The 26491-nt window shown below is 47.6% G+C and overlaps 1 protein-coding gene and 1 long non-coding RNA gene across 9 annotated transcripts in view; one reads left to right on the top strand and one right to left on the bottom strand.

Moving 5' to 3' along the window:
* LOC105684368 (Down syndrome cell adhesion molecule-like protein Dscam2) overlaps window positions 1-26491 on the bottom strand; it is a 72133-nt gene that overhangs the window by 13283 nt on the left and 32359 nt on the right. For 5 of the 6 annotated variants that reach the window (XM_048656330.1, XM_048656326.1, XM_048656328.1 and 2 more), the window contains exons 3-8: window positions 24405-24725; window positions 24130-24291; window positions 19385-19534; window positions 9199-9524; window positions 8537-8786; window positions 1373-1517 (exon numbers count right to left, since the gene is read on the bottom strand). In XM_048656330.1, the coding sequence (XP_048512287.1) occupies window positions 1373-1517; window positions 8537-8786; window positions 9199-9524; window positions 19385-19534; window positions 24130-24291; window positions 24405-24725 (1354 nt within the window). Of the gene's footprint in view, window positions 1-1372; window positions 1518-1593; window positions 2234-8536; window positions 8787-9198; window positions 9525-19384; window positions 19535-24129; window positions 24292-24404; window positions 24726-26491 lie in introns of those variants that run through there. The other variant, XM_048656331.1, reaches the window with a different exon arrangement.
* Window positions 4781-26491, top strand: part of LOC125501161 — a 31508-nt gene continuing 9797 nt past the window's right edge. For all 3 annotated transcript variants that reach the window (XR_007278690.1, XR_007278688.1, XR_007278689.1), the window contains exon 1: window positions 4781-5347. This is a non-coding gene — a long non-coding RNA (uncharacterized LOC125501161). The remainder of the gene's footprint in view (window positions 5348-26491) is intronic.

The following is a 26491-nucleotide window of genomic DNA, read 5'->3' as shown; positions in this document are numbered from 1 at the left end:
GACTACGGATCGGATCGAGATCGATACCGATTGGGATTTAAAAGAAAAAAAAGAACGAGTCTGACGAAGATGAATTCCAGCCAAAACACGGCGTCGATTGATTAGACGACCGCGATATGGAGATACGGAAGCAATTTGAGATAATCGAACCGGTGTCCACCTGTGTCCATTAGGGTGTTTGAAAAAAAAAAAAAAATTTTTTTTTTCTTGATGGTGTCGAGAAGTTGAAAGTACATTTTAAAACAAGAATTTTGGCGCCTATGAGAGCATTTAATATTGATATCAAGGTTTGCCTCAATCCATTTGTAATTTTTCCATTTAAATAACACAGAAAATTTTTTTTTTCATTTTTGAATTTTCATTACTTCGGAATGGCTTGTTTCCGCAACATCCCAGTAAGAGGTTTTATAGAAAATTTCATGCTCTACAAAAAACATCTGAAGGTCAAAGTTCCTCTGATCAACCGTTTCAAAGATATCTGCGATCAAAAGTAACATCAATCAAAAATTTCAAATATTGTCCAATAAAATTGCGAAAAGAAATCATACTTTATATTTATATTGTTTTTTGTTATAAAGGTTTGATTGTTCGACAAAATCTATTAGTATTTGGTGGAAAATAAAATAAATTTGTTATAAAATAGACCCAAAAATCATTTGTTTGATATTTTTAACTTTTATATTTATGTTTATATTTAAATATAAAGTATGATTTTTTTTCGCAATTTTATTGGAGAATATTTGAAATTTTTGATTGATGATATCTTTGAAACGGTTGATCAGAGGAACTTTGACCTTCAGACGTTTTTTGCAGAGCGTGAAATTCCCTATAAAACCTTTCACTGGGATGTTGCGAAAACAAGCCATTCCGGAGTAATTGAAATTCAAAAATGAAAAAAAAAATTTTCCTGTGTTATTTAAATGGAAAAATTGCAAACGGATTGAGACAAACCTTGATATCAATATTGAGGGCGCTAATAGGCGTCAAAATTCTCGTTTTTGAATGTACTTCCAACTCCTCGACACCATCAATAGAAAAAAAAAAAAAAAAAATTCTCGAAACACCCTAGTGTCCATCCTATCGTCTCACTCAGCCCTTTGAAACGGCTCAATTTCCAGGATGAAGAGGAAATATGGTTGTGAACTTGGAGAAGGGAAGGGCGCAAAAAATGCAGCGAGACGACCCGAAATCGCATCAGTCACTCAGCGAAGCGAGAGCTACTCAGAGTTCAGCTTGAAAGAAAGTTTTTTTTTTTTCTTTTGCTCTCCTCACGAACCTCCCGAGGTGTCGCCACTCGATTTCTGATTTCGGAATCGCCACCCGATCGACGAACAGCCTCGGTTTCGTACGAGGGTGGGAAAAATTCTCTTACCTGTCGTTCTGAGGGAGCGGGAATCCGTCCAGAGTCCAGGTGAAATGTGGCGTCGGGTTCCCTGCAGCGATGCACTTCAGAGACACCGAGGGTCCCGGCTGGATCGTCTGCTCGATGAATTTGTACACCAGTTGGGGAGCGGCGTCTAAAAACAATTAATGGGAATTTCTTATCCCCCCCGGTCGAACTGGCGAAATAATTCGAGTTAATCGCGATATTACCGGCAATTACTTCGGGATGTTTCGTGGAACGGCAGGAATCGCCGAATCCCCACCGTTGTTCTAATAGTTTCATAATCATCGTTACGAAATTCCTAGAGGTCAATATTTGCCCGCGCTACATAATTGTTACAGCCAATTTGGCACAAAGTACACTACCGCCAAGCAAACGGTTACCATGCGTCAATAAACTCATTTGGCACACGTCACATTTATGGGCAGAAAAATTTTGCCCCCGGCGTATCCGGTACGCGGAGCGATCCGGCGCGGCGGTGGGCAAATGTTTCCACGAATTTGCATTTCCGTTCCGCAAATGCGCCACGGCAACGCGCGTGTCGTTTACCTCGTCCCTGGGCACGAATATGTGCCGCGAATTTTCGAAAAAGTTTTTTTTTTTCTGCATCGAGCGTGGGAAATCTCGCCCGGGGCGAGTGTGTTTCAAATTTTTTGCGGACAGTATCGCGGCGGACACAATTTCGACACGAGCGGAGTGCGCAATATTTCGTGAAATTTCACGTCGTCGAATCGGCCGAGGGCGATTGCGTGGCGACGAAAATTTTCGGTGTCGCAATTACGTGGATTTTCGGCTCGATGGAACGACGGCGGGGCGGGAAAAAAAAAAAAAAAAAAACGGAGGGAAAAAGAAAGATGGAAGGCACGTACGGTTACAGTTCGAAAAAGGCAGTTTTGTTGTAATTCGTTCGCTATCTCGCGCGCCTCAAAGATCCAATCCGCAACGTGTCTCGTCCCACGAATCTTTTCGCCCCCCCCCCCCCCCCTTTCCGTGCTCCACCGCGATATCTGCGAGCGCGAAAACGTATGGAAAAACGAGTGTACACGTCTAACCGGATTACACATGCCGCATGTCTGCCCCGAGGTGGTTCTCCCGATTCTCGAACTTCGCTCGGAAAAAGCCCGGGATACATTTTTCACCTTGGCGCGGTAAAAACCCCGGAGAAAATAGAGCCAAAAAAAATGCATACTCACTTATTCGGGTGACTCAAAATTCACTTCTATTTTTTAATTTTGAGTCTCACCGGAAATTTTCGTTTGTTTACGGTTTTTCGAAATCCGTATACTCCCAATTTTATTCTATCGTTGGATGACTAGTTCGGGGTTGAAATTCTTTTCAAATATATGAACATCAAATGGTCGCTTAACAATCTTGAGAAAAAATGTTCGAAATTCTTTTTTCAATTTCGAATTGTTAAACCTGAAAATTTTATCAAAATTGTTGAGCGATCATTTGATGTGCATATATTTGAAAAGAATTTCAACCACGAACTAGTCATCTAACGTAGAATAAAATTAGGAGTATACGGATTTCGAAAAATTGAAAAAACATTTTTTAAAATTGTTGAGCGACCATTTGATGTGCATATATTTGACAAGAATTTCAACCACGAACTAGTCATCTAACGTAGAATAAAATTAGGAGTATACGGATTTCGAAAAATTGAAAAAACAATTTTTAAAATTGTTGAGCGACCATTTGATGTGCATATATTTGACAAGAATTTCAACCACGAACTAGTCATCTAACGTAGAATAAAATTAGGAGTATACGGATTTCGAAAAATTGAAAAAACAATTTTTAAAATTGTTGAGCGACCATTTGATGTGCATATATTTGACAAGAATTTCAACCACGAACTAGTCATCTAACGTAGAATAAAATTAGGAGTATACGGATTTCGAAAAATTGAAAAAACAATTTTCAAAATTGTTGAACGACTATTTGATGTTGATATATTCAATAAAAATTTCAACCACGAATCAGACATTGAACGATGGAATAAAATCAGGGGTGAGAAGTTGGATGCATAAAAAAAAAAGTCGTAAAAAATTTGTTAAAAATCATTGAGCCACCTTCAGATAATTTTTATCAAACTGCAGCCTCCGCGAGATCCATTGTCTGACCGTGAACGACGAATTTTTTCGGCGGGATTAAAAATCAAAAAATAGACGAGAACTTCGAGTCACCCTAATACCTATGCATATGTGTATTACCGAAAATGATGCAAGGTTATATGAAAAAAAAAAACCTTCCGAACGACGTGAGCGAGCGTAACAATGATCCCTCACGGTATATAAATTTTCACTCTCCGACCGCAGATGACTGCGTAGTAGTTCGGGGTACGCGGCGGCAATTCGGGAGCGCCATGTCCCGGACCTTGTTCGGTGCCTTCGGGAGCGTTTGACGCAACACGAGAATATTACACATCGAAGAACGTTTAGGTAGCATCTGCGGGGAGGGTTTCGGTACGGTGTGGGCGAAGGGGACAAAGAGGTACGAAGGGGGTGAATTATCGATCTGCGGTTTGACGCCTGAACTCCGGTACCGCCTCGCGAATTAAACCCGCGAAATTACACAACGAATGGGCTTTGCATGTTCACCCCTCGGTTATAGCTGCCGGTGGTGCTCACGCGTACGCGTACGTACCCGATACTACTTTTCCCACATTCGCGTTCGCACCCTCCGCCCGCCTCGTGGAACGAAACCTCGATATAAATTTGGCCTCTCATAATCTAGCGTTCTACGTGCAGTAACGTGTTCGCGCACCGGCACATCGCAAAAAAAAAAAAAACATATTCCGTACCCCGATTTCGTCCATACGAAACGCCCTCGCGAGTTCAACGACCTCCGACGACGTCCCCCCCCCCCTCTCCCACCCCCCCCGCCCCGCGCCACGTTGTTCGTTTAATTAATTTGCAAAAAAAAAAAAAAAAAAAAAAAAAAAAACAAACAAACATAAATTATAATCTATTAACCCGTACAAACTGCAAACACAACCGACGTCGACGCCAACGCACGCCATTTGCACGCTGTATGTTTTCAATATTATCATCATTATTGTTGTTGCAGTTGTTGGTATTATTATTATCATCGTTATTATCATTATTATCATCATTATCGGGTTTGCAGGTGCCAGAATTATCGCTGTGATCGTTGTTGTTGTTATTATTATTATTATTATTATTATTATCAATTATGTCGAACGCTGCTCTTTGTGGACTGTCACTGCATGTTATGTAACTATTGAACATCAATTATTTACCCATATACGGCTGCGCTCGAACCGATAATAATCAGCTGCTCGCCGTTCGCGCACACGTACATACGTACGTGGATTTGCATTTTCAAAATGCGTGTCGGAGTGTTTTTTTTCTAAATTTCACACACCTGCCTTGTTCTCGGTTGGGACGGAACGGATATTTCGGCTACGACGTGATATTTGAAATGCGGTCGGAACGGCGGCGATGAGAGAAAAATTATAGGAGATCGGCGTCCGCGTAGCCGTCGGGGGGCATTGACACTTTTCTACGTCAATCTGGTCGGCGGTGATCGATCCTCAAAGATACCAACGTACATACGTCTCGTAAATTAATATTCATTCGGCTCCTGTGGAGCACATTTGTTCAAACGGAATCTGTTGTTCCACAGCCGCGCACGGCTCGCTTATATCCGTCGTGCCGGCTGTTTGTTCAGCGCGAAGTTCAACCGCCAGCGGCGGGTCGTCGTCGTCGTTACCTAACCTTAAAATTTCCTCGCTTAATGTCTATTCATAGTCTTAACCGATGTATATATATATATATATATATATATATATGTATACATTCGCTTCGTCGGCATGGAAAATCATAATTTGACTGGCGATATCGAGGATGAAAATTGAACCGAGTAACGTGTCGCGGGGGCTGGCTTCGGGCGTTCCCAAGGCCTCGGGATTTATCGCACGGGGCGAGGAAAAGTGAAGTAAGTCATAACGAATTTATAACAGAAGTTAAACCACCACCACCCTTATCACGCCTCAGCTGTGACAAGGTGTACGGAATCATGGCGAGGGCATTATTATTTAATAATTCCCTCTCCTCCGGTCCGCCTCTTCCACGTTTCTTCCCCTCATTTTTTATCCGGCTCTCTCCGAACTCAATTTCGCTGCGGGAATTTGGAAAAATCGACCGTTTCGTGGTTCGACTCGGGTTGATCAGAATCGCCGGAATCGCGCGCGATAGGCGCGAAAGCGCGTAAAAAATTTGGAAGGAGAAGAAAAATTTTTGCGAGGCGAGCGCCGAACCGCGTGACACGGTGTAGCGGCGTTTCGCTCGGTAGACGTGACGCGAATCCACGAAGTGGTAAACCTTGGAAAACGGCGCTATTAACTTTCCACTTCCACCGACACGTTAAATAATGTCGCCGAGCGAGAACTTCTCAACTACTTAAACCATTAGGGTTTCCGACGCTTTCGAAACGACCTGAAACTCGCCAAATTCTTCTTATTATGTAGTTTACCGCGTGCTCGTAAACGACGCGATAACGTCGTGGCGAAAAATTTTTACCGGCCGGACGAAATTTTCGCGCCATCCTCGGATGCTCGATACACGGAGTCCCCGCCGATCGATTCGACTCCGTTTCACGGATTAATTTCCAAGGACTCTCGGAGGCCCGACGAACGAGCCCCACGGCGCGACTTTGCAACGTTTAATATCGAATTCGCGGTGTGGAGCATCGTCACGCGCAAACGTTATTAATAGAGCTGTTTAGCCCCCCCCCCCCCCCCCCCCCCAAATAGCATTGTCGGTTGTAGGGAATTGATTACCTTTTCCTTGGCAGCGGAAACTGTGGGGTAGCGAACTGGATTCCAGTTTAGGTTTTAAAGATGGTACGAAGCGAACGGGGCGGGCGGGCGGGCACGTTGGCGCTATTTGTCTGGAGGGTATTCGCTCTCGGGGTTTTTGCCAGGGAAGTTTCTCCCCTTTATACCGCGACCGCGACAAAGACAAATGGGATATATTTATTTAACGAAACGCCAGAGCGGCCCGCGCGCCGTTACCAACCCCCCCGCCCGCCCGCTACCACTGCGCGGCCCCAGTGTGTTTCTAGTTCTCTACTTTCTCATTCGCATTTTATGTTTCCGCACGTTGTTACAGTCCCGTTACTAAAGTCGAACCCCGACCACCGAGAACTTCTTCTTCTTCTTTATTTTTTTCTTTTTTTTTTTTTTTTTCTTCAACCTTAACGAAAAAACGCGCCACTACGGTTCAACGACGCCTAACGAACAAAACTGATCGTCCCTCTCTTCCGAGAGCGACTTCCTTACTCTCGAACGTCGACTTCGAACGCTCCAACGAAATTAACGGACGGTCGGACGGACGCACGCGATCTTTTCTCGCCTGGTCCATCGACCGTGGGGAACGGGACGAGAGAAAAGGTGACCGAAAGGTCACGCTGAGAGACGGATCGAGAGGAGGTCCTTCAACCGTCCTCGCATTTGTTTATCGTTTTTCGTTCGGCCCGCTGCGTTTGTTTTTTTGTTCTGTAATTTGTTCAAAAAGTGGGTTTGATGCGGGGGTCGAGAAAAAGGACGATCGGTAAAATGGGCGGAGGGATCCGCGTTCGTTATCGCGCCTCGGAAGGGGGTCGCTGTATGAGCCGAAGCGAACGACGATTAAGCTCGACTTCGCCCGTTGGATAAGTTCCAGGCGGGTATCGCAAAATTTACCCCGTAAAAATCGCAGGCTCTTGTCCAAATTTTAGCACACTCGAACACCCTCCGACGCTCGCGTCGAAACACGCGCTCATTAAAAGCTGATAATTGCGTTACGGGGTGAAATTTTGTCGATACATTTGTTGGCAAATTTTGGCAAATTGATCGAAAAAAGCTTCGCCGAAATAACGCGCGTGACGCCGCGAAAGAAAATTAAATTCCGAGGCAGATATGAAAATCTAGATTCAGCGCTACCGAGACCGTCGGTCACGTGAGGTAAATCCTTTCTCCTTACCGAGTTTCTCATATCTGATTTTGGCAACGTAGATGCCCAAAATACGCGTAAATTTACAAATCCAATTCGATGGGCTTCGGAATTTTCGGCTTTCGGAGTGAACGAAATTTTTTTTTTTTTCATCCTGCGATAGCCGATTCTATTTCAGAGATGAAAATCCTTCGCAGAACCTCGTCGCGATTAACGAGTAGACTGCGTCAAAAAGTAAAATTTTTTTTCTTTCCGATTAAATATATGTAAAAAGTTTCTTCAATTTGAAAAACAAATTCTCCTGAAATTTGAGCTCAATATCTCAAAAATTGAGTCGGCGCATAGAGGGGTCCACTTTCCCATTTAAAGTACATGAGTAAAATTTTTTTTTTTTTTGTTTTAAAATATCTACATGAATATCATTATTAAAAAATTTTACTGCTCACTATCTTATAAGGAATTGAATTCCTTACAAACTTGCTCTCTGCGTATTCTGAGTTAATTAATTGATAAATTGATAAAATAATTTTTTTTCGATTCTTAATTCATTAATTGATTTCTTTACTTTTATTCAGCGCTCTGTAACTTCGTTGCGATTGAGTTTAGAAAAAAAACGCGAAAAACATTTTTGTAGTGAATTAAATTTCCTATAAGATAATGAGCAGTAAAATTTTTCAACAATTTTATTCATGTAGATATTTTAAAACCAAAAAAAAAAAAAAAAAAAATTTTACTCGTGTATTTTAAATGGGAAAGGGGACCCCCCTATGCGCCAGCTCAATTTTCGAGATATTGAGCTTTTTACATATATTTAATCGGAAAAAAGAGAAAAAAAATACTTTTTTTGGCGCAGTCTATTAACGAGTCTAATCAGAATTTTCCGTTGTTTTCGGAAGACCGTAAAATGGAAGAAAAAGAAAAAAAATTTGAAACGGATGTAGCGCCCGTTTCGCCTATGGCTGACGAATCTGATTAGCCCTCTCCGGATTTTCATCGACCACAGACGCCGATGGGATTTCTATGAAATGTTTCGATATTAATCCGACGCGAATCGAAGTCATCCCGCCCAATGCTTCACAAATTACGTATAATACGAACTCGAAGTGCTCCTCCACTACGCAATCGATTTCTGTCAACGCGCGGACTTCCGAACGAAAATCGAGGAGACAAGGTCCCGATCTCTCACACTCACCCCCCAGTCTGAGTTCCGCGGTGGCTTGCACCATCTCGTAGTCGTTTTTCGCAAAGCACTGATACATCCCGCGATCGTCTCGATTCACCCCGGTGATGTGGAGCGTCGATCCGCTGTGTCCGACCACTCTGATCCTGCTCGACGAAACGTCTCTCAGAGGTAGGCCGTCCTTCGTCCAGGAAATTACGGGGCTCGGTTGCCCGGTAACGACGCACTGGAACTCCGTGTCCTTTCCAAGGTCGACGGTGATCTGCGTGACAAACAAAAAAAAAAGAAAAAAGTACGGTGTATCTGGTTTTCAAGAGAAGAGGGGGGGGGGGGGGGGGGGGGGGGGGATATTGTTAGTTCGACGCGATCCCTGAGCTTCCAAGGGCGGATTTGCGAGAAAGGATATCAAGGATCGCTCACAAAGCCTTTTGAAAGCTCATCGTCGCCCACCTATCCCCAAACAAGTTAGCGAGGAGCCGACAACGAGATGCAAATTTTCAACCCCGTGACCCGGTCGGGAACACCTCTTCCCATCGAACAACGTCCCTTTCGGCCTTCGTTTCGATCCTCGTCCTCGAACGAGGACCCACGCATCGCGCTCGATGGCATCGGCGTTCCCGCCAGCCCGATCGTCCATCACGTGCAATAGAATCGTCCCGCTGATCATTACTGACCTGCTGCGGAGTAAGATGGACCGATAGGCTGCTGATGACGAACACCTCCAGCTCCACCCTCTCGGAACCGGCGGTATTGTTGGCGTGACACACGTAACGACCGGCGTCCTCGGTACGCGCCGATTGGAGGACGAGCACCCCGGCCCTGCCGTGCACCCGTTCCGAGTTACCGACCACTTCTGAAACGCTGCCTTTCTCGCGAAACCACAGATAGTTCGGCGGCGGTATACCCTGCGAGATGCAGGACAACACGGCCGTCTCCCCGGACCTCACGGGCGCCGGACTCACCCGCTCGTTGAATCGCGGTGGCACCGGGTTCAGGTGTTCTGAAAACCGACGAAAATCACTTTGAAACAAACCGTCGGACACTCACCGGTGTTCTGGGAGTGGTTCGTTTGGACAGAAATCGTTTGGATAGGATTCGATTCTACAGAGAGAATTTGCCCGGGGTTCGTTTGGACAGAGGATATTTCAACTGAGGGTACGTTTGGACAGAATATGATTTGGGCAACGAAAACGAATTCTGCCCAAATACACTGACATGGGTTAGGTTAGCTTTTTTTTCTACCGATCGAATTAGGTTCGTTTGGACAGAATCCGTTTTCGCTGCATTTGTACAGAAAGGTCATATTCTGTCCAAACGTACCTAAGTCGGTTCGTTTGGACAGAATTCGTTTTCGCTGCCCAAATCATATTCTGTCCAAACGTACCTAAGTCGGTTCGTTTGGACAGAATCCGCTTTCGCTGCATTTGTACAGAAAGGTCATATTCTGTCCAAACGTACCTAAGTCGGTTCGTTTGGACAGAATCCGTTTTCGCTGCAGAAATCAGTTTCTGTCCAAACGAACCATGGGCAAATTTTCTCTGTAGACACGAATTCTGTCCAAACGATTTCTGTCCAAACGTACCTCACTGCCGGTTCTCGCTGAACCGACGATGAATTTCCACCGGTATAAATTACGACAGCGCGACCTTTTCCTACAACCTCTTGTACTTCCGGATCGACGGTCGTCCGCTGAAAAAGGTGATTCCGAATCGACGAACTTTGCGAGCACCCGGTTTGCATCGAGCAATTACCACCCTTCCCTCCCTCCCTCCCTTTCTCCCTCCCTCCTCCTTTGACACTGTGTCACCCGGCCAGCCGGACCCAGGGCTTCCTATACGGCGTGTAATTTACCGGGATTCGGGACGGCGGGGAAGGGTGTCATCCCTGGTACACGCGAGCCGCCATTTGCTCCGGATACCCCGTCCGCGGTTGCGGACGTGCGTCGGTGTGCGCCAGTGTTCGGCATATGGCGTGGCAGTGCCGGAAAAAAAAAAGGAAACGATTCGAAGGGTTAACGAAAGGAGACCGTGCGACGCATCTGAGGACACCGTGGCTCGAGATGGTGCACCTAGTGGAGCGCATGTGCCGGTAACACGATATGCGACCTTTCGCTAATTGCTCTTTGGGAATCCTAATGGATGCGATGCGGTTTGCATGATAATGGTTCGGCGACTGCGCGTTGGATGGTGGTAAGCTCAAAGCGCTCCTTCCCCACACGTATGACAATGAGCGTGTCGAATAAGGTCCTACCTAACGGACGAACCTAACCTAACCTGGTCCCGGCGCGGGGCGGCTCGCGATCGGGAAGCTTCGACACTCGAAATTAGCGGCTCTCATCGTCCTTGGGATCCTCGGGTCTCGCGAGACCGACATTCGTTCGGGAGCAACAGTGTCGTCTCGCGAGACCACGTGCGAGGCGAAGTATGGCGGATGAGGAGGACGAGAGGGGAATCGATCGTCGATCGATCGCGGCCACCCTGAAATCTTGGGCACATCGAGATTGCGGCCACATTGTCGCCTTCGACGACGCTCTTATTTATTTAGGCTCGACTCTCGACGGCAAGTGTTCCTCGCAAAGTGAACGACGATACTTGGTAGTAATTCAGAAACGAAGTGATCGACTCACGACAATACGCCGATTCCGAGGAGGGGGGAGGGTCTTTAGAGAGCTTCTTAAAAAGACATCTGCCGAAAAAAAGGAGGGAAAAAAGAGAAAAAGAAAAAGCGGTACACTGCACCGAACGCGCCGGTGTTGGTAAGCAGCTTTGAGCTTTTGAAACCTCGTACAAAAGTTCCGAATCCACAATATTCGCGCTTCCAAAAGGATGGGACAAAGTTTTATTTTATGTAGATTCGCAGTTTTATCTTTTCGTCTCTCTCTCTTTCTCTCTCTCTTTCTCTGTCACTCTTCAAACCCCCCGCCGCGTAGTCATATCGCTCCGATATGAAATATTGCCGACCCGCCAGAATAAGAGAATTCGGAACGAACGCTTCCCTTTCGCAAAATAATTCAACGCGTAAAATAAAGTCGTTTGCTCTCAGAAATCGACGATCTTCTCAATTACAATAATAAATCAACAATAATTGCAAAACTTATGGTTTTCTCGGTATGAATTGCGCCCTCTGCTGGTCAGAAATCCCGAATCTCCATTTTGGACTCTGGGAATCCCCGACGTATTGGAAACAAAGGTTAGACCATCGCTCTTCGCCAATCGGTACATGACATTGTTTGCCCTTGATCAGTGGCGATCAGGCCGTATGCGTGTCAAATGTGCCGTCACGTGTATCCGAAGGACGGTAAAGAGCGTGTCCAAAAATCCATTCGATTCCGGTGAAAGGAATTTTCGAGGGACGAGGTCGGATGTGATGGTAAGAATCGATCCGAAGCTTGAAACTTCTACTTCGAAGAATCTGTCGATCTACAGATTGCCATGATTCAGAAAAAAGCTCACGCGAGTGACGAGTGGGGATGAATTTTTTCTGAAACTAGCTCGGAACGTCCTATTCGGACGCATCGGGGCTGATCATCGGATTGGTGGTTGAAAAATCGAAATGCTTCCATTTCCAGAAATGATTGCTAAATCTGTGAAAGTTTAGAGCTGTGAAAAAAATCATTGTCATTTTCTTTTTATTTTTTTTTACGACGCCACTGAATTCAACCTAAAATTACGTTTTCGGCGAACAGGGAAATAATGAACTAGGAGGGGGGGTAAAAAACAGTGAGCAAATTTCACTCACACATTCGGAAAGATATTTTCATAATTTGTTCGTCGTATCGTCGCGATGCGTGATGTGGTTGTTATTTCAGTCGCCAAAACTGAACACTTTTGCTGAAGTCGGTTTTCCGAGATGTTTAATTTTTTCTTATTTCCCAGGCGCACGGATTCTTCACAAGGTGCACGCGTGTCTTGATTAAGCTAAAGCTAGAAGCATGTAAGCCAGCATTAACCTGATGAGAATTGAAATTTGTTGCCCCTTTAAACAACGCGTGATGTTCTCGGAAACCTTAATCTCGAAAATGCACTCGTTCCAGATTCCTCGTGCGATAGAAACGCGGGAAAAAGTGTGGAACATTTGATCACAAATGAAACTCAAAGAAAATCCGTCAGAATTTCGCGATATCATTTTGAAGAAAATAACTAACAACCTACCGGATTACTTGCCTCTAATATTTTTCAAGTTTTCTAGATTCCGTTCGAAGAAAAAAAAATGTCAATAGACCCGGCGTAAATCTGGAAAACAAGGGGCCGGTTCACCGACGGCGAGCAGATCACACACGATGTTGCTGCTGCTCCGACGTTTTGAATTTGAAAAGCATATTTCTGTAGGGGAGTATATTCCCCCTCCTCCTCCCGCCTCGGAGTCGAAGGAAAACTTTTGGTTCGAGTCCTACGCCGCACGGGGCCGCAATTCCAGAAGTTTGAAACCAGCACAAAGAGCATTTTTCTTCAGCGAAGGATCCACGAGAGGCTTTACACGAGATTAACCTTTGGAGTGACTTGCAGATGGAATTTCTCTCCTTCGCTGTGCGCGGATGGGGTGAACCGAGGTGTACCACGTCGAATACAAAACCTTCGAGTTAACAATCCGAGCTCACTACGCTCCCCGCCGACTTTAATCATCCCCAAGATTCAAGTGACCGTTTTCTCAAACTTTTTTCTCCCAACGCCGATCAAAAAAAAAACGCTTTTTTCCGATTCGAGGGAAAAACCGTCAGCGCCGCATCGTCGCACAGACGTGAACGAGAACCTAACCTAACCTTACCGAACGATGACGTCCATATTTGGATATCCGCAGATTACCAGTCGCTTCCCGAAACTGGGGGGACGCGATTCGATCGCTCCGCTGCTGACGTCACCGGGCTACGTGCAACTGGACATCAGTTTCGACACCGCTCCCGGCACAGCTCAGAGTAAATCGATGGACACCTGCCGTATCCTCGTTATCCCCCGATAGGCGATGACGAGTATCGGGAATTGTTTCGTCCTTGTACGTCCCCGTAACCGAGCAACCCTTTAAAAAGTTATAATCGCCCACTCGGGGGGTTCGGGGGCGGTGTGCGTTTTTCGAAAAAAAAAAAAAGCCTTCCGGAGTCGATTTCCGGGGTAGGATCGCCGGGGGTTGTACGTACAACCGTGGCCTCGGTGGAAGTTTATTCGCGAGTATATACATCGGGACGAAATTGTTAGCGATGGTCTCCGGCGGTGGACCGGCGCCAGTGTTTTTTTGCACCCCATCCCCCCCCCCCTTCCCCTCCTCACCCCCCGGTACTTCATAATATGGCAAGTCCAGTACCGCCCCCGTTTTCGCGTATTATTGTAATTTAAGCTGATGATATATTGATCGCGGTCCTGGGCACACTCGCCTCGTACATCCCCGGGGCTTTGCATGCATCGTCCGTTTTCCACATGGTCCAGTTTCAGCCTCCGCCAATGCATCGTCCGTTTTCCACATGGTCCAGTTTCAGCCTCCGCCATTTGCAAATTGTGTCGCGTCATCAAACGAAAGACCGAAAAGCGGGAACGGGGGCAAAAACAAACAAGCGAACGAATAAGGTGGACGGAAAAAAATAAAAATAAAATAAAAAACATAATACGGAGTCATTGCCTTACGCTTTATCGTCCCGTGAAAATTCGGAAATTTTTTACCCCCTCCCCGCCGATCGTTTCATACCCCGTAAAGTGGAGCCCCCTCCCCCCATCGATCTATGGATTTTATGCGACATAATCTGGTCGGAGATTGCGGTCGACGTTATTAAGTACGGTACCGGTTTACTATATTCGATAATCAGACCCGCGCCGAACAAAAACTTCCTTTTTCAATCTCCTCCTTTTTTTTTTTTTCCGTCGGTGATAAAGTTATCTCAGCTCTAATGGATCGGCTGATGAATTACTCGCAAAAACTGTCCCCGGCTATACGTTCATTCCCCTGTTTCTAATAAATTGACCCACCCGCTGCGTCACTTCCTTTAAAGTCAAAGCTGATAAAGTTTCGCTCGAAACTTTTCCTCTCCTCTCCTTTGTTTGTTTTTTTTTTTTTTTTCCGCCGCCGCCGCCGCTGCTGAGAACCGTATCCCCTCCATTCCTCGCCGATGATCTTTTGGAAAAATTTTTTACCTCAAAACCAGCAGATTGTCGTTTTCGGCCGAACGGTTTTCCGGCCGAGCTCTCTCTCGCGTTCGCGTTGACGCGTTTCTCGACGGGTCCGCGGATTTTAGAAAGCACCGGGACCCGCGAAGGATATAGTCCGAGCGAAGGAACAATTTCTGGACAGAATGAATACTCGGGGGTAGGACTTCGCTAACCGGAACTCTTGACGCCCGTCCGAACAATGCCATCCGTCTAGACAAGTGGATGGCTCTTCGCTTCCCGTTCTTCTCAGGGGGGAAAAAAAGGAAACGCGAGCAAAAAATCGGCCCGGATTCGCCGCTGCACTTACGCAGTTAGTCGGTTTTTGCAGGGAGCGCGATCAAATGCATCAACGATGCGTCGCGGAATACCTCCCCCCCCCCCCCCCCCCCCCTCCCAGTCGCCCCTCGTACACTCGTAGGAAGAAGGTATATAAAAAAAAAGAATGAAGGAAAAAAGAATGAAAAATTTTAGATAGCCTTGGAGGAGAACATTAACGGCTTTACTTTTTAAAAATGTTACCGAGAGTAGCTCCGGGTGGATATAGCGAGGGAGATACGTACGACCGCCGTCGGTATTATACGCACATACTTTATCTCGCTTTCCCCGCGGAGTGGTTTTTGGGGAGATGGCTCTTTTTTTTTTTTTTTTCTTCATCTCTCTCTCTCTCTCTCTCTCTCTCACACTCCCACGTGCTTTCGGAAGACTCGCGTCGGACCGGGATTCCCCCGCCGATGCGCTGGGCTCCAGAAGTTAGCGAGTGGTTCTCGAGATAGCGTTGATTTTCGGCCATTAGAAAGTAGGGGGGGGGGGGAGGGGAGGGGGGGAGGATAGACGAGAAGTTTATAGTTTCGAAAGTGCTTTTCAGTGGACATCCTATTCCCTCGCCCTGAGGAGAATCAATCAATCCACCCCTCGTTCTCAACGTGGACTTCGAACACACTGCTCCGTTTCACGGTCAACGGAACATCCGTCAAACTTCATTCTGTTTTCATTTATTCGTCAGTTTCGACTTTCCCGTAAATGAAAGATAGATGACGCTGCGGACGCGATAGAAAACGGTTCGCGATCTTCTACCTTCTTCGGAATCCGCTGTCTCAGGTGATTATTAGCGACGTATCGGAGGTGCGTTGAAATTGCGCGTTACGATCACGACAAACGATCCGCACTCTTAAGAGACAGGATCATCGTCCTCGACCCCATCATCGTCTCCTTTGATCGTTATCCGAGATCTCTGCGTCCCCAAGAAAAAAAAAAAATCCGTCGATAAAAGGCGCCGTTTATTTCCGGCAGCACTTTCCACTTAACGATCAACGGCTGCGTGGCCTTTGGATTCGACGAAAGACGATATTGAATATTCGCCGAAAATCCGAGACGTCGGGAACCCTCGTCCGCCGCAAGGCCTTGCTGAGGTGAGTATTTGAGGTTAACGGGGTAAACCGCGACGCAAACGCGCGCGTACGACGATTATATCGAAACGTACCGCTCGAAAGAAAAGCTTTGCCACCCGAAACCGCGCGAAACAACAGACGGATAAACGTTGAACGTTAGCGAGCGAGCCGTCGGGCCAGGCGTCCGTTTCGCGGTCCGTCGTTTTCCCGCGCCACGGGGCAGCCGGGATTCGTTGGTTCGTTCGTTCGCCGGTGAAACGAAGAGCGGAGTGGAAGACGCGCGAGCGGGATCGAGCGGCGAAGCGAAAATTTTATCGTTGGTCACGAAATCCGAGAGGGGGGGGGGGGGAATCGGTCTTCGCGTTTGGCTGGTAGTTTTCAACGGGGCCCCGTCGCGGTGCGGCTGGGGGTACAGCGGAAAAAAGGCAGCCGGGTATCTCCGCGCTGCAAAGTTGCCTCCAATTAGGAACGGGGGCTGTTCGCCACTTGCGACGGCGGCAGCCCAGCGAGACCGTGGGCTGGTGTGTCTTTGAACCGACACTGACGCGGACCGATAACGCGGGTAGGAGGGGGGGAGTATCGATCGGCGCGATACACTTTTCAAACCTTGATTAAACACGAACTGCGCCACGTTCGCAGACTTGCCGCTATTCTGCCTTTAAAAAACTTGCGGCAAGCAAATCTTCCCACTCTCTTCGGTCTTCCTGTCTGTCTCTGTTCTATCCCCGCGTGTACGGCAGCGGCGGCCGTCTCTCGACGTTCATCACGGCCAGTTTGGTTGGCTAAGATCCCAGACGATGAGAGTACCGTCCGCATTGTTTCTTCCCGTCTTTCGACGTCACGCTGGGAATCCGCAATGCACAAAGAAAGATGTAGAGTCGCTGCTGCCGCTGCTGATGCTTCTGCTTCTTCTGCTTCTTCTCCTTCTTCTTCATCTCGACGTTAAGCCAAGCCAAACCCGAACCGCGAGCCAAGTCAGACACATTCCTTCCCCCGACAAAAGAGTAAAAACCATATCAACGATAAGAACGCGAAACACAAGACTTTTCTGACACCGTTTTTCGCCCAAATACTCGTCAGCTGTTTTTATGGCCGATAACCGAAGTGGACCAACTTATCACGCTTGGACTTGATGAAAAAACTTCATTCGTCCAAAACGATTTCCGTATCGCAGAGTTTTAGCGTTGTTCAAATTATCCGATTCATTTCGTCAATCGAGTTGAATTTTACCAACGCCGTTAAAAAATACTTTTCCCAAAAAAAAAAAATGAAAATGAAAATGACTCGCAAAAACGGAAGACGTTTCGTCGGATTGTTTATGAAAACATGGAGTATCGCGGCGTTGAATATTTTTGTTTTCGAGAGCACGCGGGCTATAAAGAGAGAGAGAGAGAGTGGATGATTATTTTTAATTGGAGAAGAAAATTGGGCGCGGGACAGCGACGGTAAGCGAGTTATACCGTTGGATAGAACGGTCAACGGGAAAAGGTTGACGGGCGCCCCAGCCCGTCGGAGGCACGAAAACACCGTAGGGGGAACGGTGTAATCTCTACGCAGCGAACGCGGGACCGCAATAACGCGGCTTGATACCGGGGAAAACTAACAAATAAAAAGAAGAAGAAGAGGAGGAGAGAGGAAAAAAAACAAAAAAAAAAGAAAGAAAAAAAAAGTGAAAGAGAGAAACGGCGGACGAAGAGCAACGGAAACAACAACAACACGCGTGGGAAACGGCGAACCGGTAGAGTGGACCGCGCGCGGTACGTGATAAGCGGTTATTGTAGCGAAACCGGGAATATGCGGACGCCACTCGCGTTCGCCCGCCTCTCCCGTTTCACTCAATTTTACCCCTCGCTTCTATTTCCCGGTTACTCACGTTCCCCGTAACGCTACGCGTAACGTAAGGTAACGACTGGAAAACTCGCTGGATTCCGCGGCGCGTTATCCGCTCTATTCAGCGGGTGCTTTCAACGGCGCCCTACAGTATCCGTCCTCGGCGGTAATTAAGTTAGGAAGTTGCGGAGCTCGAGCTTCACGCGAGGTTGCCCTACGGTCACTAGTTGCCCCGCTCGACTCTGCCTACGGACGGGGATCGCCGCCTGGGTTAGATCCGATTCCGGAGCCGGCGGTCGTCGATCAAAGTCGTCTCCGGTTTCCGTTCACGCCGAGCGAATCGGAGTAGTGTTCGTTTCGGCGAACGTTGGAAAGGAATACGCCGTCTGAAAAAGCTGTATCCTCCGTCACTTTTGTGCCATCCGAAGGATATAATCGTGTCGGGATAATTTCAAACTCTCAATGAGATTCGTAAGCTCAGTGGGAGGGGGGAAAAGGAGGAAGAGAGTTAATTCGCGCGCTTTATTCGCGCTAGGTGGAGAATGTAATAAAATAATTTGCCGTGAGAGCGGGAAGGGCGAGGGTTACGGGGGTGGGAGGTGGTGGCGGTGGAGGAAGCCTAGTTTATGGGAAACATCCGTTAACCGATACACGTAACCTGCTGTCGGAAGGCGCAAAGAGGAACGTGATGTTGGGAAGGTAACGCCGGGTATCCGACGGCGAGAAAACTCCGTCCGTCCGCCTCCATCAGTGCCTCGTTGTTTTCCCGACGGTGTCATTTTTCTCTTCCCATACCTTCATTCTCCATTATCCAACGCGGCCTGGCTTCTCCGACTCTTTCCAACGGGGGGAAAGGACTCGGAGGAGTACCGACTATCCACCGCTCGTAACCCACAGATACCACCGCCGCTATCCCCCCCCCCCCCCCCCCCCCCACCTTCGACGACTCCGCTGTTCCCCGTTACCCCCCCCCGTGTTCGACAATATTTCCCTTTGTTTGCCTCCTTATTGCATGGAAAATGAACGAACGCTGGAAACGCGAAGCGAGAAAAACGAACGGCGAGGAACTTATCGATCGCCGGGGCGATCAGCTGGCCCGGCGATTAGCCTCGGAGGTTTTATTGAAAGGGGAATAGCGGCAGTGACAATAAAAAAAAACACGAAAAAAAAGAGAAAAAAAAAGAGAAGGAAGAATCCCTGGAGCGGGGCGAGGATTCATTTTGCGCTAATACGCAAACCTCCCCCTCGATTCGTTGTCTTATTCGCCCTCCGCGGGAGGGAGGAACGCGATTCGGGACCGGTTATTATCGCTTCGCACGTCCCGTCCCTTTTTATCGACTCTTTTCTTTTTTTTTTTTTACGCCCCCTAACGGACCACAAAGATCCTCGAAAGGAACCGAATGCAGTTTATTGCTCGAGTTCCGAGGCTCGTAATTCCTGGATTTCTTCTTCCTCTGATTAAAAAAGCTTTCGGGATACGTACCTAACCTAACTCTTATCGTTAGACTCACCGGTAACCACCAGACGGGCGTACGACGAACTTTCGACGGTGTCGCCTGTCACGTGGTGGACCGTCCGGCATCGGTAACTCGAATGGGCGTCGGCGGTGCTCACGGAAAATATGAGCAACTCTCCGGTCGGCAGCATGTGATATTTTCCGTCTGAAAATAAGATGATAAAGACGGTCATTACTCAGATTCTCCAACTCGATCGATCTACCATACTTTTCGTCCCCCTTGGCTCACAGGTATTTTCGGAAATGTGGGTATAAACGTGTGTGGGAGAAGCGATAGAAAGTCGGATAAGGGTCGGTATTACGGCGAACATTCGACAGGTTTCACGCTTTGTCGATGAGCCGGAGGTTGGGATTGAGGCGAGAGTCGGTCGGGGGAATAAAGGTGAAGGGGGGAAGGGTGCGAGTACGGGGGAAAGGGAAGAACTTCTTTTTCGCGAGAATCTTAGGCTCCTTTCGAGGCTGTCGGGTTAAGGCTCGACGTCGTTTAACCAACTTCGCGAAACTCTGATGAATCGCGTGTGGATTTATTCCTAACCTCCGAAATCTTTGGCTCGGGTTCATTTTTCTCATCGGATCCACGTAAGGAACTCCTAATCTTTTCATAGACCGACGACCGACGAAATTGATTCACCGTTCGGCTGTATTTTTCAACCTAACCCAACCCGTTGTTTCAACATTCATACCGTGTATAACCTGCAAAACGAGTCCGACAGTTCGGCGTAATTTGCTCACTTGACGAATACGATTTTCAACTCAAGTATATATATATATATATATATATCCGTTCAGACGTGAGGCTCCCACTATCTCATCCATCAACCCCGACAGGCTCTAGAAATTGAACTTTAACGAGATAACGAAAATTTTGAACGCTCGGAATTTCCACGATGGAAGCCGCGCTCCCTGAGTTTTGCAACGATAAATTTCATCTTCTGTTCCCGAATTATTTTTCCCCATCCGAAAGTTTGAACGCTAATCAATTGACGCTGGGCAAGATTTTTCCCTGAAATTATTTTCGAATCCCCTCTAATTTTTCTCTACTTATTTTTTTTTCGAGCCAGAGAACGCATCGGTTTTCCGCACGGCCATTTTATTGCCTTGTTTCAAATTCAGCTCGGGTTGCACGCTCGTGTACGGCAAATGTATAAAGTAATATATGAAATCCAATATGCCGATAATTCCACACTTTCTATCGATACCAGCTCAGGCGGCTCCGCATGCAAGTTCGCCGTGTGTGTGTGTGTGTGTGTGTGTGTGTGTGTGTGTGCGTGTGTGTGTGTGTGTTGGTACGCGGTATTGACGGTATTACTCATGGTATACGGGAATTCAAAACCAATTTGTCAGGCTCCCGTAGAAAAGTTGGTTGTGTATCGCGCATAATCGAATTTACGGATGAAAATATACGCCGAAATAGTATAACCGGCCGCACGTAACCTCGCCCATTTATAAACGGAGCCTTGAAAAGTTATATGACTATAAAATTCCGACTTTTAAAATTAAGTGGGAATATCGCTGGATATCGCCGTGGCGCGTACCTCCCCCCCCCCCCCACCGCCCCCCCCCCCCTCCGCTGCTGCTGGATGAACGCTTTCAAAGAATTCCGCATCGCAATACCGCCGACTCGGTCGCATCGGGGTGCTTACAGATATTACGAACCTCCCTATTCAACGCGGTTTCGTTGATAATACAACAGAAGAAAAAAAAATAAAAAAACAAAAAAAAAGGGTTCCGCGGTTCCCCGTGTACCGAGGTGTTGGGAAAATACCCGGTTAAATCGCCGTGCTATCCGCGTTTTAAATATTGTATACAACTTCCAGATTGGACTTTTTCTTCTTTTTTTTTTTTTTTTCTCTTTCTTGCTTTAGTCCGGAGCGAAACGTCCGAGTAAAAATATCGCCGGCTAACTAGCTTCGATAAATCAAGAAAACCGCGTAACGCTGCGTTGTTGTACTTTTTACTTTTTATTATTCGCTCGAACAAAAAATTTTCTTCCGAATTTATCTACGGCTTTAACGCTTTGATTCGTTTTTTATGTTTTACCCTGGTACGAAAATTGACAAAAAAAAAAAAAAATCGCGTGGTTGCGAAACACCCCATCCAGAGAGAGAGGAGTAATTCTCGATCGTTTTCTCCCGGTACTAGAGAAACTTGACCGTCGTCATTTTTTTTCTTTTTCGTTTTTTCATTTTAATATTTCCGCTTGTCAGAATTACGCGTCTCGTACACGAGGATTGAAACGCGAGGTATAGCGCTATACTCAACCTTACTGGGGCTCTCGACTTTTCAAAAACCCACTCAGATCATTGACGCGAAAAAAATGACGTCGTGAGCAATATTACCACAAGTTATGGATCCCCCGTAGCCAGCGTTCGGCTTTAACCTTATTTACTCGCAACTTTAATCGCTCCGATAACGAAAGCCGATCCGAAAGACGCGGCCTACGCTCTACCGCGAAAACCCCGACAGCGTAGAAACGGAGATGAAACGAAACCAGAGCCGAATCTCCCCGTTCGCCGTACTCGTTCAAGAGATAGACCAGTAGCTGCTGCTCGATGACGATAATGACAATACGCAGTTCGGCGAACCGAGCGGCCGACTAAGCGGGCGTTGGAACCGGAGGAGGTTGGGGGGGCGCTCGAAAGCGAGTGTGCGGAGGTGAGGTTGGTAGTTCGTACGCGATAATGGTGGACAGTCGAACACCGGCGGCTGGCTAGCCAGTTCGGATTTACATTGGGAGTTTAGTACCCGATGTTTGAACAGGTTCTGCCGTATAACGCGGTAAAGGGGTAGGGTAGCGCGAAGGGCGGAGATGCGCGGACGGGTCGATCGAAACTTCGCCAACATTTGATGCCGGGACCAGAGACAGTGACAAAGGAGTTCCGCGACGCTTCCAGAGTGCGGAAAGTTTTCTTCTCTCGACGGTATCGCGAACGGTTCGACGCGGTATTAAGCGGACGAAAGGCGCGGTTTCCGCGCCGCTTTTCACAACTCTTTTGTAACGAGCGAGATTAAAGGCTTCCACCGACTGTGTTCCTTCTCGTCTCAATAGTCTCCGCCGACGAACGAATGGAAGGGCCCCCCCCCCCCCCCCCACACCAAGTACCAACCGAAAGAAGGATTCTGAACGCGCCGACGGGTTCGATGGTACGAAAATTTATCAACCGTGAGCCTCTCGAGGGGGCGGTAGGCGTCCATCGATCGGACCCCTTCGCATCCTCGATACCTTCGTTAACGGCGTTTTCTTTTCATCGACGCTCTATCGCGTCGGATCGCTGGCCGCGATAATGAGAAGTGAGAAACTTTTGGCGACACTCACGAAAACTTTCGAACTCCTTATCGCGGTACGGGGGACTTCTAGCGGGTGTTTGAAGGTCGTCGATTGAATGTTACGACGATACCGATCCAGCGCTCGGTATTTCGAGGATGAGCGGCCGGAGGGGGAATAATCGCTCCTCGTCTCTTTCAACCCTTGTAAGCGAAGATCCGCGAACGTGGAATTACACCCGAAAAACAAACGCGCTTGAAGGAGCCTGCACCCCGAAGACGGAGACGAGCGAACTCTCGCCTGGCCTCTCTTGTTTCAACGCCGGATAGAGAGAGAGAGAGAGAGACAGAGAGCGAGAGAGATGGCGAAACAAGAAAGATGGAGCGCTAGAACGGAACGCGAACAAAACACCACCCCAAGAGGGATGGAGAGCAGCTGTATTCCGGAGCTAACGGACCCTTCCAGCATTAATACACTACTCCGTGTTGAGCAGCCGCGAGCAACGTAGACCTAGATTTCCACACTCTTGAACCGTAAGCTCCCTCTCCTTCCCCTCTCCTCTTCTCTCCTCTCCTCTTCTCTTCCACTGCGGAAAACATTTCCGCGGTGCACGCATTCGAATTGCCCTCTCAGCCACTAATTAACTGCGATATTGACTCGGAACGTAGTCGGAATCCAATTCCGTCTGCTGGGGAACAGCGCTACCGGCTCCGAGTGCCGAGAGGGGCACCGCGCGCACTCCTGGACCGTGAAACAAAAATTTTTCGCGAAAATGTACAAGCTCGTCGTTATCTCGTCCGAAAAAGCGTTCGGATATTTTCAGCGCCGGGTGATGAACGTCGTCGCGTTCGAGCCGGCGAACGCCGTCGCCCGGTGTCGCTTTGTTGCGGCCGTACGCGATAACAATCTTCGGCGTGAAGTTAGGAGCGCAACGGCGTCGAGGGAGGGCGACCCTACGCTACTTAATGGTCCGACTAAATTACCGGCACAGGTGGTCCGGGTGTAGTCCAAAGTACGTCTTAATGGTTCGAGAGACAGCCGGAAGGCCGGCGATTATGAGAGCGAAAGCAATTTCCACAATCCGTGCATCGCTAGGGTACATATCTGTTAGGAGTTGCGGGAGAAGTGGAGCGAACAACGAGAGGCCTGGACGGGAACCGCTTCGTTCGAATCCCCGTTGCCGAACGTAACGAACGCGCGCCAGGCGTCTCTCATTTTTCTCTCACCGGCAGCTCCAACGATCGACGTGAAATATTTTTTTGCCGAATTCACGGTCGCGCACGACACGTCACACACCCGCCAACGTCAAGATGGCGTCGTTAATCGATTCAGCCTCGCCTCGACCTATCGGAATGACGAGGTTATCGCGGTACCGAACCAAAATCCCCCAACCTCTTCTCCCGCGGACGCTGCCGATCGGACTCATAGTCGAGTCCCGAGTCGCCGATCGACTCTAACGGGGCGATAATACTAACCATTTTTTGGCTCCGGGTAAATGTTGAACGCCGAGTCCTGGACCCACGAGGTGACGGCCACGTACTCCTTGACGAAGGTCGGTATCTCGCACCTGAGGACACCTGTGTTTCCGGCCAGGACGTAGGTGTCGCGCACTTGGACTTCGTACTTTTGCCTCACAACTGAAAGCAAAGGTGGAAAATAGAGAGAGAAAAAAACTCGGAATATCATCGAGAGCAATCGGCGTTTCAGACTCCGACGTTTCGGTAGGAGGATGACAAGGTATCGCACTCACCAGCCCGGACGCTGATCTCTCGGCCTAGGACTCGACCGACGCTGTTTGAGGCTTGACATCTGTAAACAGCCGAGTGTACGTCGTGGCGATAACTTTCGGCGCTGAACGGCAGGAAGTACATGGAGCCGTTCCTCAACATTTCGCGGATATTCGGTATCGGTAGCACCGGCGCCCCGTCACCCATCAGCCAATCCACACGAGGCGCCGGACTCCCGTGTGCCGAACAGTGCATCATCGTGCCGCTGTCGTTCGCGAATTCTATCGTCGATCTCGGCTCTGCCACCAATACCGGCCCCTGACTGTCCAGTATCACGCCTCGTCCTGAAACAAATTTTTTTCACACCGTATTCATCGGGCGACGACGGACTCGCGCTACGGTCGGGATAATTATACATCATAGCAGGGTGAACGTCTGGTTCGATATCGCTGGGATTTATCGGACGGCGTTACAACGCCCCGCGCCACGGATTATGTTACATAAATTTAACGGATTGACAGAAATGCGTTTTCCGCAGCTATCGGGTTATCGAAATTAATGCGACGGGAGGATCGGTTTAATGATTACGCTTCTCATACTGCAAGGATTATTCTAACGAATGGGAGTTGGCGGCCGGTGCACGTAGTTCGCCGACGTGATTCATTCCGCTTTTTAGCGGTTTCTTTTTTTTTTTGTTTTTTTTTTGTTTTCCCTCGCATCATCCGGTCGCTCGAAGCTTTTTCGAAACGGTGGACGGACTCTGCACTTTGCCGACGAATCTCGCGCGTTGATGTATCGAGCCGGTGACGAGAAATAGATTTCGCGACTCGGTTCAGCCTCCTACTCGGTTACCGGCCCTATTCTTTGGTCGGAATATCTCGTTTCAAGTGTTGTCGCTGACACGTTTAACTGACTCCGACATCTGTTTTTTCTTCCTGGCTTTCGCACGACCCTTACGGTCCTACAAACAACTCCTTTGACGGATCCATCTTCGCGTAGCGAAATGATCGAAATAGACTTGTCCATTCTCTCACATTTTCCCCCGTTATTTGCAGTATTTTTTTTTTTTTTTTTCGCAGGATAGTCATTACCGTGCCACTGTGATATCAGAAACAGATGATATTCGTTGACAGAGGTCGTCCTTGATCGGCAGCTGAGGTCACGTCGTTAGGCTAGGAACAAGATACTCTTCGACAAGTGGAGTTGGATTTCGAACAGTGTCTATGGCCACGTTGGACAAAAAAAAAAAAAAAAACATCTGTTCATTACCATTTCTATCCTGAAATCTTACTGCCGAAAAGCCCTTCACCTTTTCCCCGTTCTCCATCTCTCAACAAAACTCATCCTTTCACCCCAAACATTTCTATTTCAGCTCCGCAGCTTCCTTCATTCACAAGCCCGAACAGAGGGAAAACTCTTGACTCGCTTTCTTGTTCGGATGCGGTTCGTAATTAGCCAGCTAAGATAAACCAAAGCGGTATACCCGAAACAGACTCTCCTCTCACTTCGCAAATTCCAGGTGTCGATTCGTAACTCGATATTTCGACCATTTTTCTCCCACTATCTATGGTTAATATCCATCGAAATGGAGCAATCAATCCTAATTCGATTTTTGGCTTTCAGATTTTTTAATTATATCGAAGGACGTGAGAGTCCCACAAATTAAGTTTTGATATCCTTCTAGACGAGTCTCGGACGATCGCAAGTTTCGAACGCACCTGCAATCAGGAAGTGACTTCAGATTGCTACTTCGTCCGGAATTCGAATTTCGATTTTTGTTGTCTTCTTTATTAAGTCTGAAGTTTTCAGAACGAGCTTTTTCGTACTCCATGGTAAAACATGTGAACTTTTTTGAAATGTCGACTGTTTTTTTTATGTAGAATGAAAAAACGCTACTGAAACGACGCGGAAAACAACGCAGTTTCCTTGCATTTTTAGGTTAGCCAGCCGAAATTCGGCTCTGAATTGGGGTGCAGGGTGGTGTTTCCGTGGTCAGTTCTATCCGAATGGACGCGACGTTACAAAAGTCATTCAACAACGTACGCCCACATAATCATAATTCGTCGTTTGCCCGGCACGTTTACAAATATCGGATATCGGGGCAATCGTG

This window comes from Athalia rosae, chromosome 5 (assembly GCF_917208135.1).
Source record: "Athalia rosae chromosome 5, iyAthRosa1.1, whole genome shotgun sequence".
NCBI lineage: Eukaryota > Metazoa > Arthropoda > Insecta > Hymenoptera > Athaliidae > Athalia > Athalia rosae.
Note: the sequence above shows the minus strand (reverse complement) of the source record. Positions and strands in the feature narration are given on the sequence as shown.